At 42.2% G+C, this 15,731-nt stretch overlaps 1 protein-coding gene across 1 annotated transcript in view; it reads right to left on the bottom strand.

The window, feature by feature from the left end:
* GOLPH3 (golgi phosphoprotein 3) overlaps positions 1-3,872 on the bottom strand; it is a 35,044-nt gene extending 31,172 nt beyond the window's left edge. The window contains exon 1 of the mRNA XM_052777156.1: positions 3,382-3,872. Within this exon, the coding sequence (XP_052633116.1) occupies positions 3,382-3,597 (216 nt within the window). The 5' untranslated portion in view covers positions 3,598-3,872. The remainder of the gene's footprint in view (positions 1-3,381) is intronic.
* Positions 3,873-15,731: the final 11,859 nt, after the last annotated feature.

The raw sequence follows: 15,731 nt of genomic DNA, 5'->3' as shown, positions 1-15,731 counted from the left end.
GGCTTTGACCCATCCTACCACAATGCTATTTTTAACCTAATACAGCAAAGTATTTTATTTCAGTGAGTATTTTTTATTCCTATAGCAACAGGCTATCACTCTACTCTAAATGGATGAACACAACTCCCTTTCCCAGCCATGTTTCTGAAGGGTTTCCAAGTAAGTGTAGGTGTTCTTGTGATGGTCCCTGAAGAATTCTAGTAATGTATTGCGTTCCACTATATTACCTGCTCCTCCAAGGACACCGCATCTGTCATGTTATGCAAGCATGCACATATTTCAGCACATATCCCTTATAACCTATCTTGACTTTGGAACACAGAAATAGTTATGTATACGCAGAAGATATAAACAGAAGAGGAACCATTGGTGGAAAAGAGCAACCAGTACACATACATCAAGTACGATTTAATTAGGTCATACGGGGACGGAAAGCCATGTCCAGGAAGCATGTGCAAATGCAGTTAATTGTGTTCAAGCATTAAGCACAGGATTGAGGCATGCTGTGTTTGTTTTAGGGCAGCCAGACGTTCCCATCACTGAACCCATACTGCAGAGACACCCAGGCAACAACTCAAAAGTTTTGCTGTGGTTGTTAACAATCGTCGCACTATCCTGAAAGCAGGATTCACATAAATATCTAACAATCTCCTAGAAACACTCAACTCAAATCCATCACTGCCTGGATCTTCCTGAAAAACTCTCTCCTAAGAGTAAAGACTCTGCCACCTACACTTACAAATTATAAATGGTAGCTCCATACATGCGAGGCATTTTGTATACAATTTACACGGTGTTAAGCCATATTCACCAGTGTTTAACTTTAGAAAAAAAATTACCCCCAAAACTGAAACCTTATGTTACCAATGCACATTATCAGTGACTTTTCTGAGAAAGAAGCTGGTTTTTTGACCAATTCAGACTCCTTTTTTTTGTTACATTTTTTATTTATTTTAAACTCAACATTAAATTATTTTATCCTGTGGGAATAAACAGGAAGGATGTTACCAGTTTTAAATTTACTGGCTTTCAATTGATCTTATAGCTCACACACCTGCCTTTGCCTTTCCCTTAGACTTTGTGTAGTTTCACAGTTATGCTTTACAGACCCTGTACTGCTTTTCTCTGCTTGCTGTCATGAGAAAGTCCCGCATAAATGTCATGGGAAATCAATTCTACTGGAAGTAAAAACTTTGTAAAATGCGTATCCAGATGTGGAAAGTAAGTAAGTTTTGCTTACTTATCATTAGAACAATAGAGAACAAAAAAATATATTCATCTTTGAAAATGAGTTTATAGTTTTATTTCCAGTTTTAAAAGCAAAAAGTGACAAAGCGGTTTACATAGTGTAGCTTGTACACAGGGGTACAAGCAGACCCAAAACCAAAATACAAACCCTAGTGATTCATGTCTAACAAAGCACACAAATGGTGTATGCTACCGTTTCTGCACATAAGCTCCCAACCCCAGAGATAATATTATCGTTCTTTTTGTCTGATGTCTCAACTGCAAAATCCCAAGGGAGTTATGGATATCCATGCCACTATAATCACTCAGTTCCTATTTCCTATACAAAGGAATATTAGATTACCTGCAGTGTGTGCCACTGCTGCACTTAGCAAAGCGAGATGATTTATAATTTTGATGCACACCAGTGCAAAGCTGGATTTTTAGGCCCAATGTTAACTATTAACTTTTCGTATACCAGGAACACTTACACTATATATTCTTTCTAGACAGACAGAATGCTCCTGACCTTGAAATCTTTATAGCCTAAGGCCCACAAATTCAGCAGATTTAGCACACAGTCCTGGAAAAAAACCAAAGAGCTGAAAGATCAGCCAGTTTATTCCACCTTCCTCATGGCAAGACCTCCTAGGCAATCCTGCCAGGTATCTGTCTTGTCACACCTAACTTACTTTCCCACAACTATTCAGGTGTGTAGAAAGAGAAATGCATATACGCACAAGTCTTCAATTCAACAGGTGGAAGGACACATCACTGTGAATACCTGACTTTATAAGAATGCCATGGCAAGGTCCATCTAAAAAAATGGATTACAAGAATATGGCCTAAAATACACAATCTGAGAGAAAAATAACTTATGTTATTGTAGCAGGTATATATACAGATATACCCACACACATTAAAAAACAAATGTTAACCAGGAAAACTACTCTTTAATCTATTCATTATCAATCAGCAAATTTATTTTAGATGCAACATGCTGTCAAAGAACATATAAGTTACCAACTTCCCTCCCCATTATTCTGTCCTCATGAACACACACAGTTTTAAGAGACTTCCACCCAAATCAATGAACTGGCTTACCACTAAAAAAAAAAAAAAAAAAAAAAAAAAAAGCAAGCAGGTTGCTTAATGAAATTCATATTATAGCTCATTATAGCTCGTATCTAAAATAAAGGCATATTATGCTTCACCATATGCCACATCAAATTAAACTGTTTCCTCGACAGGACTGAATTTCTGCTGTGTGCATGCTTTTTATATTGATTACCTCTTTCAAATGAAACAAAGATCTGACACACTGGTAGAAGTACACCTTCCTCAATGACTGTTATAACAATTAAGCTATAAATTCAGTAAAAACACAGAATTATATAATAATGCCATTTCCTCATTTTGACACATTTCTCAATACTCAAGGCCCATTTTTGTTATGTGTACCTCCCCCCCAATTTTAAGACGTTTTTCACACGCATTAGTCTGGAAAGCCTTAGTAGAGAGGGCTGCTAAGCATCGTAAAGCACCCGAGAACCCCATAAGTACTGCAGAGTCGTGTCTGACAAAATACATAGGAGTAGACAAGCCCCCCACATTAGAGCCACAGGTAAGTTGTAGGAGAAAGAGTATAAATAGCACGGATCTACCCAGGCCTCCAAGTCAACCACCAACGCCGACTAGAGGCCCTGGCCCTCACCTTCAGGTCCCCGTCTTGCCCCAACCCCTACGCTGCCTCCCTTGAGGCGCTACAAATACGAGAGCCCCTCTGCGAACGCCACGTCCAAAGGGCGATCCCAACGCTCTGCCAGGCTCCCCCTCCCCAAAATCCCAGCACCTTACCCACCTGTTCCAAAACACCGAAGCTGTTCCAGCATGGGCCCCTACCCCCAGCAACACCTCTGCCCTAAACCCGCAGCAACACTCACCCAGCAGCGCCCTTGCCCCCATCCCACCCACACCCTCGCCCCACTTAGGCTCCCCTTTCCCATCCACGCCCCCCATAAGCCGCCCCACCAACAACCGGTGTCCCCTCAGGCGCCCCGCTCCCGGGCACCACCGCGCCTCCTCAGCCACCCCCCACCCAGCGCCCCTCTCCTCGGCCCGCCCCAGCCCCCGCCGCCACGGCCCCGGCCGCACCTCACGGTCCTTGAGGCCCAGGAGCAGCACCTCCTCCATGAGGGTGAGCCGTGTTTCCTTGGAGTCGCCCTTCTCGTCCTCGCCGGACTCGTCCCGGCGGCCTTCATCCTCCGGGCCGCCCCCCGCTCCCCGCTCCTTGTCGGCGGCGGCGGCGCTGCGGGAAGCCTCGGTCCGGCGCTGCACCAGGCCGGAGCTGCGCTGGGTCAGGGAAGTCATGGCTGGAGGCGGCGGGAGGAGGGCAAAGGCCCGCCGCGGGCGGAGGGTCTCGGCGACAGCTCGGGAGGCGGGGGGAGGAGAAGGGACGGGAGCCGCTCCCGCCTCCGCCCTATCCGCACCGGGGCAGCTGCCGGCCGGCGGGAGTCATGGGGAGCGGGGCTCGGCCGCGTTGAGGGAGGCGGGGGCGGCGGGGGCCGGCGTCTCCCCCTGCTGTGGCCGAGGTGGCGGAGGCGGCTTCTCCTCCAATATGGCGGCGCGGGCTGATGTCAGCGGAGGATGTGGCAGGGCCGGGAGAGGGGGGGGGCACCGGAAAGGGCCGCGAGCGGGAGGGGCCCCCCCGCGGGGCAGGGGGCGGGGACGGGGCGGCCGTTAGCGGGCGTTGGCGGCAGTTACTGCGGGGCTGTGGAGAGCGGTTAATCCAACGCTCCGACGGAGGAGCCGGCCGGGGCCCGGCGTGCCCTATCCCAGGGGCGGAGTGCAGCACTCTCTGAAACGAATGCCTTTTATCTTTAAAATAAGTGCCTTATTTACAACCTGAAGTCTGCTTGATTTCGTTTTTTGCCACGAGGCCGTGTCCGATTGCTAGTGCAGCCCCCCCAGGAATAGATCTCCGGATGTGTACACATAAACGTATCTATGTATATATGCTCTCAGCTAAGCTCAGGTGAGCTCTCGACAGTCTTGACTTCAAACTGAGGAGACGGAGTCCCTCAGCGCTGCCGTCGATGAGCGTCTTTTCAAACCTTTAGCCATTTCGAACGTGGCACACCAAAAACTGAAAACACTGCTTGTTAAGGCTAGATCCCATGTATGTTTCCAGGTAGTGTACTTCACTGCAGAACAAAGGTGCTTATGATGCAAGGAGGGCCTATACTGTCTAGTCCACAGTTAGGATGTTGCATTTGGCCATATTGAGATACATAGATATAAACATACATAAAATATGGTTCCAAGAGTTTCAAGTCACTTTGTAAGCAACTTCAGCCTCCATTGTTTCCCACACCCGCAGTTCTTGCATCCTTTGCTGTTCTGACTTGGTGATAATTCGGTATAGCTTCTTCGAGATCACTGGTAATGAATAGCCAACGGACAAAATTGATCCCCAGAGGATCTGAATCACTCACAGACGTGTTTGCCGCTCGTTCCTCTTTTCTGTTTTGAGGCCGGCTAATTATTCACAGTCCACTTACTGTGGCATTATGATTTTTTTTATCTTTCTAGTTTTTTTATTTAAAATGTTTTGCTGTACCAGGTCAAGTGCCAAACCAAAGCTTAAGGGTATAACATCACTGTTACTTCTATCAAAGAAGCATTTGCATAAAGAAGAGATACCACAATAGCATTACAAGATCCGTTTTCCAGAAATGTCTTTTCTGAGTAGTAATTATAGTCAAATATTTATTAATTTAGTCCTATATGAGCCACTTGGGTATTTTGCTGAGGATTGCAGTCAAGGTGAGAAGCATGTAATTAACCTGGGTCATCGCTTTTACCTTCTTTTAACATAGTCACTCTGTTAGCTTTCTTCCTGTTCTTTGGAACTCCCAGGGTTTATTGAGAATCATAACTGGAGATCAAAAAGAGGTTCCAAAAAGCACTTTTAAAAACCTGCATGCAAGTTATCCTGGCTGACTGATACAAATTACCTAGCTTTACTACCGCTGTTTAAATTTTTCTTAAAAGTACACTGTTAGTGGAAAGTATTTCATCTTTGTCCTGCATGTTAATATTTACCTATTTCCCCAGAATATGAAGCTATTTATTGAACACATTTTTTAAAGCACTGTTGACAGTTCTTACATTTCTCTTTACTAATATCATTGTTAGAATTTGCCTTGCACCTACATTCAATTACCTCTCTCTTTTTGTTGGCAAAAATCTCTCAAAAACACTTATATTTCTTTAACTCCTAGATTTAATTAACAAAGCAATATTATCTTCTCCTTTCGTATCAACAGAATGCACTGGTCGGGCTGTTACAATTATTTTCACTTTCCCACTACACTAGTATGGCATTTGAACTATGTTTGGGTTTTATCCTGATTGCCTTCTAAGGGTTAACTGATTGAATGTTCATTAGCAACTCCTAATTTATATTTTTTGGTTTGGGTCCTTTCCTCAAAGGCCTCAAAGGACTCATAGTTATTTTCAGTTTTGTGAAAATCACTTTTTAAAAGTAGTAGCTAATTATATTACTGATTTGCCTACTTTTCTGGTTTTTATTATAGAAGTAATCAAATTAGGATCACTTGTAGGTTAATAAGAATTTTTAATTTTGATGATTGATTTCATTTTTATTAGGATGAGGTGTACTATGAAGTTCCTTATATTTGACAGTCACTTTTCTGATGTAGAAACTCAGGTGTTTGCACAAATTGAATGGTGTCATTTCAAACAAATATAATTTTTCATTACTAATTTCAGTTCTGATTCTTTATCTAATGAGCCTAAACTAATAAGCTTGGTGTGAATCAAATTAAGAATGCATATGATTGAATTTTGAGCCAGTTAACTTTTTCCTTTTACACCAGTGCAACACTGATAGACAAAACCAAAATTTGAATGGAAACGATAGCAAACAAGACACATTTCAGCACATGAATTCATTGGTGTTGGTCCCTTCTACACGACTGAGAGCTGGTGTGTTGGCGGGGACCGCTCGACTTGTTGGATCTCTGCCTAGGAGATCCTAATGTATCGTGTCACAACTGTATTACCTGCAATTTATTTTACAGTATCAAGCTGTATTTGAAAAATATTTCTGAGTCATATATGGCTTTATCAGGAGTTCAGAAGGCTGTAACCCCTGACACTCTGTTTGGCACTGGCTGCTGCAACGTGGGGTTCACGTCATTTGGGTTGTCAGTGGGCATGTCACTGAGTTTGGCTTGCAGTAAATTGGCCTTGTAGCGCATGCTTGTTTATTCTTAAGCTCATATCTGGGAGAATTTCTATTAACAGTTGCTGATGAGTCTAAGTTATCTTTACTAAATGCAGTACACTTCAAAAGTAGCTAGGTTTTTTGAACTGCTGCTAGCCCACTGGGAATTTGAAATAAAAGGGAAAATAGCAAAGATACGGATCAGACTCTTATTTTGTTTTGTGCTCCTTGCAGTTGCCATGATTTACTTCACTGTGGGAGCTGGGCTTACGTCAGTGATGTCAGCAGAAATGTGATTGACAAACGGAGTGCAAATGTCTGCTGGGACAGCACCTCAAGCAAAGAGTAACTTTGTTTAACAGCTGAAGCAGGAGGTCACATGCTATTAACTATCAACAGATGTAATTTGAACATCACAAGCATGACATACAGCTGGTTAAAGCAAGAAGTTGCAGAAGTCTCAACCTAACAGATGTGCGAGGCTTTGAAACTTAAGACATAGTGGACAAATTCTAGTGATACAGTCACAGCATCATAACAAGATACTGCTGGGCAGATTCTTCTCTTGAAGGACAATTAGATTAATAGCACATACATGTTTTGAAGTTGACAGCAAGAATACAGGACCTGTTTTCTAGAAGAAGGCTGCTGACTCTGGTGTGGCTTCACCATCCAGTGGTTTCACCCGTTAAGCTTGTTTACATTCCTGCCTGTATGTTCCATTCCCTCCCAGTGAAAGTTTGCCACTCCCAATGATGTCACTAAAAAAGTGTCAGGTGGAGCTGTGGCCTGAGCCCCTGTAAGGATCTGACTTAAAAACAACAGTCAAAAAAAAGTCATGTTTACCTGTATCATTTCAGGGATCTATTGACAGGGCAGCCTCACAAATAGGCACCCTATCATTACTGAAGGAGCACTGAGCTGGCGTACAAAATACAGAAATCCAATGGCCAGGAGCAAAGGGAGACAGAAATTTCTTAAGGCCAAACCATCCTTGAAACCACGCTGATTACAAACATGCTGCTTGAGTGCTAGAGTAGACATTAATGCCAGAACGCAACTGGAAGGAACAAACTATCTTCAGATTTATTCTATCCAATATTATCAGCGTGTTCTCCAAGAACAGGATTTTCATTTCCAGTAAGAACCCAGATGCTGAAAGGTACAGAGTGACGAGAGAAGGAGCTCAGAGATGTGGGACAAGAGAACTGAGCGGACTGATGTGTGATACTGTAAGTGGGAACAAACTAGAGACAATGGTCAACTGACTGTAGAAATCGTGTCTAGTACACAGTGGTCACATAATATTCTGTCTTTTGGTTTCAGCTGTTTTACTCATACTGTTCTTCTCATTACTACGTAAATCCTTCACTAGCCAGTGCAGACCAGCTGGGATTTTCTTGTTGGTTTTAGGAATGAATGTTCCAACACTAGCAGCAAATTTTTCTAAGTAAAAAGCACTTACTGGTATGGCTCTTTCTGTCCATACAACAAACCCTTGCTTTGACAGCTTCTAATGCTCAGTAGTTAGACATTGTTTAAATTAATCTGTTTACAGAATCAAAATTTGCCAATATATCTTTTCCAATAAGCCTCTTTTTAAGCTTCTCACTTGGGATTATTTAAGGATGATGTTTGAGGCTTCTCAAAACCACAAAGAATTACCACTTTTAGTGGCATAGTGCCAGCTGTTAACACCTAGCTCATATAAAATCAGGTGCAGCCACTAAGTTAGTAATAAGATTTAACTTCAAGGGGCTTTGACTTAATAATTTAGTGCTGCTTTTAATTTTTGTATATACAAAACCAATAAATTGTGGTTTTTTAGAGAAAGAGTGACAGGCATTTTAGGAAGACCAAAGGCAGACATGCAAAGGTGTTATTCACATTTGCTCATTTCAAAAAGGTTTTCTTTATTTCAAGTATTTCTAGATCCTGTCATTTTCTCATCTCCTGTGGAGTTCAAATGATTGCTAGTTCCCAAAATCTTTGTATTGTAATAGCATCTTCCTCCTTGTATCTGAGTGATACTGTTCAGTAGCAAGAATCTGTATTGGTTATTTTAATATTACAATTGTAGTACTGAAATCATAAGGACAAAAGTATCAGTCAAGGTGCTGTTTGTAATGAAGATGTGCTTTCATTTCTACACAGGAGTCAAGTTCAACCAGCATCACTAGGAAAAATGTGCAGCTTTCTTAACAGATGTTCATTGAGTAAAATGAGTCCCATGAAGCCTTCACCAAAACTGTGGTATTTTGGCAAAATTTAAAATGTTTAGTGCAGTGAATTTTATACAAATTCAGTTTTGAAAAATCTTTATTTCACTTCCTAATGTAACAAATGCTTTACTATCTGTTCCTTGTAAAATATATAAATACTCATCAACTCATTAAAAAAATACATAAAGCCAGATGGTTCAAAGAAAATGTTTCCATGGAGTTGTAATTTACAATTTAAATAGTGATTAGAACAGTATTCTTGTTGTCTAATTAGAGAGTACTTGTGTTCATTCAGAAGTGTGTGTAGAATAATGTTGATGACTCTTGGTAGGTTTACACCCTCTCGTTGTGACCAAAGACCCACACAAAGAGAATCAAATAATGAGTGGTGATTTTAGAACAGTAAATGTGAGGCAAACAGAGCCATGACATTAGTCAGGAAGAAGAATATGAGGATTCCAGGAACCAGTGGTCGTATCAACTCAGCAAAGGTGTGTGAGCAGCTGGGACAGGGGAAAAGAAATTCTAAAAATGTTTGGCAGCAGCCATCTCTAAGCCTCTATAAAGACTGTTGTAAAGGAAATAAAGCTGCGTTTTCAAGTTACCTTGTTCCTGAGAAATCAGCCAAGTGCATTGCAATGGCTGTTCTGCTCCTGGTGGTGGTTGCATACCCTGCTTGTGCTGGATGGTTTGTACTTCTGATGGCAGCCAGGAGGTTGTGATCACAGTGAACACCAGAAGGTTTTTAAGTCTGGCATAGATGATAATACCTTCTATCCAGGGAGCAAAAAAACATTGATAAACTTTTGTAGGTTAAACATGCAGGCATCTCTGGGTTACGCTTCTTGCTGATTCATTCAAGAGTCAAGGATGGATGCATGTCTAACTAGTTTGTTACATTTAAAGTTGGCTTTGTTGGCATGGAAGAATAAAATCTTGTGCAAGTCAAATCTTGGAGAGCGCTATGTCTCACTATCTTGCTGTGAAATTCTTTGCGCAGTTGTTGCCATCACGACCTGCTAGACACCTAACATGGATCTGATTATGACAGAGGGTGCTTGCATCGCTTGTTCAGTTATACGAACTGCTGTCTTGCTGATGGCCACTTATTTTGCATTACCTTTTTTTTTTTTTTTTTTTAAAGGTACAAAGTTGTTGCAAAAGGTAGCTATAAACAGGGCAGAAGAAGCTTTCCTATTCTCTTGAATCCATTTACCATTAAATTATAACTTCAAGCCAGGACATCGATACCTGTCTGCCTCAAAGCCTCACGCTTAAAGTAACAGCAATATGTGGCAAGTGACCATCAGATTGCTTTCCCATGCTGATGCAGGCAGTTGCAGGACTAGCTACAAAACATAGCCTACCTTTTGGGCCTCCCAAAAATCTGCCTGGCACAGCTACCAGAGGCAGACTGATGCTCACAGCAATGAGCTATGTCGCTGAAGCCAGGATTAGACCTTCAGGACTCCAATGACTTCCCCAGGGAGGAGAGAGAAAAAAAGATTAGCAGCTAAATTACCACCAGTCACAAATTAAGACAGAAGTTAAAAACAAAAACTTAGTGGAGAAATCCAGCTGATGACTGGTAATAGAAATGCATCCAGCAGCCTAAGAAGGTGTCCCTGGTGTGGTCGAGTAACCTCCAAACAACACAGATGCATCTGCAAGGGAGGCCCTTGGCTACAGCGGGAATGAGAGAAGCTGCACAGCATATCAGTATTTTCACCGGCATAGAGAGCAAGTCAAGATCTCTGTCTGGTTTATAAGTCATCTTTGGAAAAAAATTAAATCTCATTCTGGTCTTGCTGAGATACAGCAAATGACATACGAGCTTCCCATATTTAACATGGAATATGTCACGCTGGTGAGCCAGCCATCTGTATCAAGGTGTCCTGCTTTGGTATGTATGGTCTTTTCTCACTAAATTTTTTCCCTAACATGACTTAGCCCCCAGCTTAATTCTTTTTGCCAAAGGATAAAACCATTTTACTTAACAGCTATTTACTACACAGTTAAGTCCTTCAGAGAGAAAAAGAAAAAAAAAAAAATCCTTAAAAAATTCCCCCAAACTAAAACTAGTCTCATTGCTCATAGCCTAAGTTATGCAGCAGCAAGTGCAACTCTTGTGCTTCTACAGAACAAACACAAGAGCAGAAGACACTTAAGCTTTTACTGGCCTTAAGCATCAAAACACACCTGTAGCTGAAATCCATTGAGGTGATCTCTCTCTGCTTACAGTAGGAGAGCAGGACCAGGCACTACGCCAAAGCAAAGAAAGCGCTCCCTATCCTGGAAGCATGGTCCCACTCTGAAACACAGCTCTGTAAAAAACAAATTTAGGACTTTCCCTCTTCTTTCAATCAAATAGGCTCTGTTTTCCTAGCTGCAAACTCAGCCTGGAACTGGAGAACCAACTTGGCACTTCACCATCAGTCGTAAACATCCTGCAGCCAAAACCAAAGCATTACTTATATCAGCATGGCCCCAGGATTCTAAGTGGGCCTCAGATATGAATGTCATGCTTGAATATATGTTTGCTAGTCATTGTTAATATAAGGTTAATACAACGTGCTAAGTGTTTCTAACATCCTGTTTTACAAAAGGAGCTATTTCTGATACTTCACAAGGCCATGTTGCTTTTAGGTATACTACTGCAATGGAACTAAGAACTTCAGCAAATAATTTTTATGAAGGTCTACTCCAAGCTAACAATAGCAGGGACTTTATTTTGCCATTAACATCAGGAAATATGGCATGGAATATATAGGAAGACCAAAACTGTTTAAGGAAGAAGATGCCATTTTTACCACTTTCCACTGGCAAGACCATATTGGAAAAATACTGTTGCACAGAAAGAATTCTGAAATTTGAAAATACGTAGATAGATAAAAATACTTCAAAGTAGACTTTTTACTGTGTCTTTTCAGCACAGCTGACAAAAATAAAAAAAGATCAAGATTCCTAATTCTGCTTCATCTGCCAGTTTCCTTTCCACAGGAAGAGATCTTTCTTGATCTGGGCAGTTGGCCAGCTCAGGGTCCGATAGGCTACTCCAGTTAGGAATAAAGCATCTTTGATGCCGTTTGATTTATTTACAAAAATATACAACCCTGCTTCTTTGAGCACTGTATAAATCAAACAGCTGGAGACAGTTTCTTTAAACACAGCTCTTTCAGCCAGCACCTGACCCAAGAGCCCTTTCGCAAGGCTTCTCCTACCTGATCTCCACAGAGCAATACATTTCATGCTCCTCACCGCCATCGGCTACACCTCAAAAATCTGATCTAATTGACACACCAAAGTTACCGATGAGCAGTTACGCAGCTATTGCCTGCGCCAATGTGGGACAGACTGCTTAAACTTCCATAACTCAGCAGTGAGGAGTTGGTGACAGCCACACCGAGATTACTCACTTAACTAATGCAACGCGTACTTTCTCACAGCAGGCCCAGGGAGATGTTCAAGAGACATGGGAAATACAAATCAGTGGGTGATTTTTACTCAGCAAGATCTTCCTGCAAGTGTAGCTGTCTGGGTGGTACCTACTAGCAAACCAATAGTTAAATGAATCGAACAAAAGCTAAAATAAATGCATGAAACACATTTTCTATGCCTTTAAAACTCAGCCATACATAAAGGGACTGAAAATCCCACCATGAAGTCTTTCTAAAAACTCAGACAGCCAAACAGATGCTGTTAAAGGGTAAAACTAATTGTTTCTGGTGGGTTGACCATGGCTGGATGCCAAGTGCCCACCAAAGCTGCTTTACCACTCCCCTTCCGCAGCAGGGCAGGGGGAGAAAATATGACGAAGGGCTTGTGTGTCATGATAAAGACAGGGAGAGATCACTCAACCAATTACCATCACAGCCAAAACAGACTTGACTTGGGGAAAATTATTTATTGCCAATAAAACCAGAGTAGGGTAATGAGAAATAAAACCAAATCTTAAAACACCTTCCCCCCACCCCTCCCTTCTTCCTGGGCACAGCTTCACTCCCAGATTCTCTACCTACCCCTCACATCATCTCTGCTGCTCCTTCCTCCTCAGGGGCATGACTCCTCACACTCTTCCCCTTCTCCAGCGTGGGGTCCCTCCCACGGGAGACAGTCCTCCATGAACTTCTCCAACGTGGGTCCTTCCCACAGGCTGCAGTTCTTCATGAGCTGCCCCAGTGTGGGTCCTTTCCATGGGCTGCAGTCCTTCAGGCACAGACTGCTCCAGGGTGGGCTCCTTTCCATGGGGCCACAGGTGCTGCCAGGTGCTCCACAGGCACATCCTCCTGCTCTGACATGGCATCCTGTGCAGGCTGCTGGTGGATATGTGCTCCATTGTGGACCTCCATGGGCTGCAGGGAGACAGCCTGCCAGACCCAATACAGGGTTTCTTTTCTCCCACACGTCCACGGAAAGAAAAGCTAATCCTCATTTCCTCACTTAAAAGAATTCCTTTTCAGTCCTGTAATTAAATCTACCTTTTCAACTTCAGTTTGGTACCCTCAGATATTATTTAACTGACTGAATGTAACTTTTCAAAAGAAATTTCTTGGTGGGGGAACAGCCATATAACAATGCTTCTCTGACAAATGCAAAGATGTAAGTCAACTTTTCCTTCTGAGTGTGCGTTGCAGCTGGGGACACATTTGCCTTGTGAGGGTGGAGCTGGTAGGCAGCAGGTTGTATATTAATAACTGAGAGGGAAAACGTTCAAGAAGGGGAAGGATGTCTACCAGCCTAGACAGAATATTAATGTCAGCAGCCAGCACCTGTAGGGCTATTATTACTTCAATAAGATCCAAAGATTATGAAGAAACATTTATGTTCAGTCATTTCCTGCTGCCTAAATGAGTCTGGGTCCCTGGTAATTGTATTTCAGCTGTTTCCAGCATCCATTATTACCTGCAGAACTCCAGAGGCCTTGCATATTCATGCAGCCTCTACTTAATACCAAGACATTAAGTAATGGTTTTACTATTACAGTATTTTATTTCAGTAACTAGCCCTTTTTATCATCATCTCTGCCAGATAGCTATTCAGCTGCAATTTGAATCATAAAAAGGGCCACTGCCTCAGAAATGACACTACGTGGATAAATTTCCCTAGAAAATTAGGGTCTCTCAATGAGAATGGAGAGAGCTCCATCCTACACTTGAGACAGACAGTGGTCTGCGTATGGACAAAGCAGATCACCAGCACTAAATCTAAATAAAAATGAGAAGTAAATAAGTAAGATATGCTGAAATGGAGGGGGGAAGTAAGCAATCAGCTTAGCTGTGTGTTGCTGAAGCTGTGAAGAAAAAAGCAGGAATGCATCAGGAATCAAAAAATCGCTTTCTGAGCAATGGTTGTTTTCAGATTACAAGTCAGAACATGCTTTTTGCTTTTCAACAGCCACACTCAATCACTGCTTAATCACAGCCCCAGCAGCATGGTTGTATTTAAAAACTCTGCCAGTCCAAACCAAAGCAGAGCATAAGGAACTACAGGCCTGAAGAGCATTGAAGTGTGTTTGATGGCCATACATGGAATTAACAGGTTTTGTTTACCTTACCTTCCTACTATAGCAAACAGGTTACATTCAATGCAACTGTACTTTAAATCACCCTGTAAGGCTTCTTCAGCCAACCTCAAACCAAAGCTGTTTTGGGTTGTCGTTTTTTCTTGTCTTTTTTTTTTTTTCCTCAGAAGTGTTAAATAGCTGGAGTCAGCAGTGCATGTTACTTACAACATTTCAGCTAGCCGCACATTAGATGTGGTTCCCAGGATTTATCTCTTTTTCAACAAAACAGCAGCTCAAGAGCTAGACTTAACTGCACTTGTGATTCCACCTTTCCCCTTGTCTGCTCTAACTGGGGGTTGCCTCTTGAAAAGGGCATCCTCAAACAATCTCCTCCCATTATTTCCCCTTGCACCCCCATGGGGTGATTTAGATCAACAAGCCAATCTCATAGAAAACTAATCCGCAAAAGCAAAACCTGTATTTCCATAAAATCAGCTGGCAGCTACATGAGACTAACAGCAAAGGTGGTGGGAGCGCAGCGCTGGGCAGTGCGCAGCAGGATGCCCTTTGGCAGCCATCCACAGTTGCCCCCCATCCGGTGTAATCTAAACCCAAACCCTGCTGGGAGAACAGACCATCAATTCTTTGGTCACTTACGACTCTCCACTGCAGACATCAGTACAGTAAAGTACCAAAAGCTACAGGAGATAACGCTGCATTAGAAAACACAGCTTGAGACTATCACCCTGCTTTTTCTTTGATGCAGTTTTTGTTTGTGAAAAATGCTGCGCAGGAGGATTTTAATTATTCTAAATTTTTTTTAAATTATTATTATTCTTACAGGACAAAATCCAGAGCTGCCATGCTCTGTAGTGGCAGGGAAGCGAGGGACCTCGTACTTTGAAAAGACTGGTTAAGTCATCTGTAGTACTCTTGTCTGGCTTTCAAGTATTCCCTCCACCTCAGGAAAACACAACAGAAAAAACTAAGTAGGGATGGTAGGTATAAAACCAATCTTTTCCAAACTTAAATGAACAGCCATCAGAAAAGCATGTCAAGAAAGATTTTTTTTTTTTTAAGAGTGAACCCCCAGTGGAAAGTCCGGGATGGGAAACTGGAAAATGCAAGAAATGGCTTGTAGGAAACAAACTGGATTCATCTGCGTGTGGAACTTAAGGAGCTTGGTAAGAAGCATCCTGTTTTGATTTCTGAATTGGGGTTATAGTGAAAGTTGAAATATCTTCTTGCATCATCACCACAACATGAAGAAATGAGCACTTACACCCTCTGCATAAAATTTGCTTCTCTGTCATCACATTCATACATCAACAGACTTTAAGTCAATGCCTGTAGGAACACAGAAGAAAGTGAATCCCATTGACCGCAAAGTGAGCTAGCAAGCCCCCAAAGCTCTGACATTTAAAAGCTTACTAGTATTTATAAAATACTTGGAGATTTACACTTTTAATTAGCAAAACTGTACCTTAATTCTAGCTGTGTTAGCTGTTCTTAATTGGAAATTTTCTTC

Source organism: Harpia harpyja, chromosome Z (genome assembly GCF_026419915.1).
Source record: "Harpia harpyja isolate bHarHar1 chromosome Z, bHarHar1 primary haplotype, whole genome shotgun sequence".
NCBI classification, from domain to species: domain Eukaryota; kingdom Metazoa; phylum Chordata; class Aves; order Accipitriformes; family Accipitridae; genus Harpia; species Harpia harpyja.
Note: the sequence above shows the minus strand (reverse complement) of the source record. Positions and strands in the feature narration are given on the sequence as shown.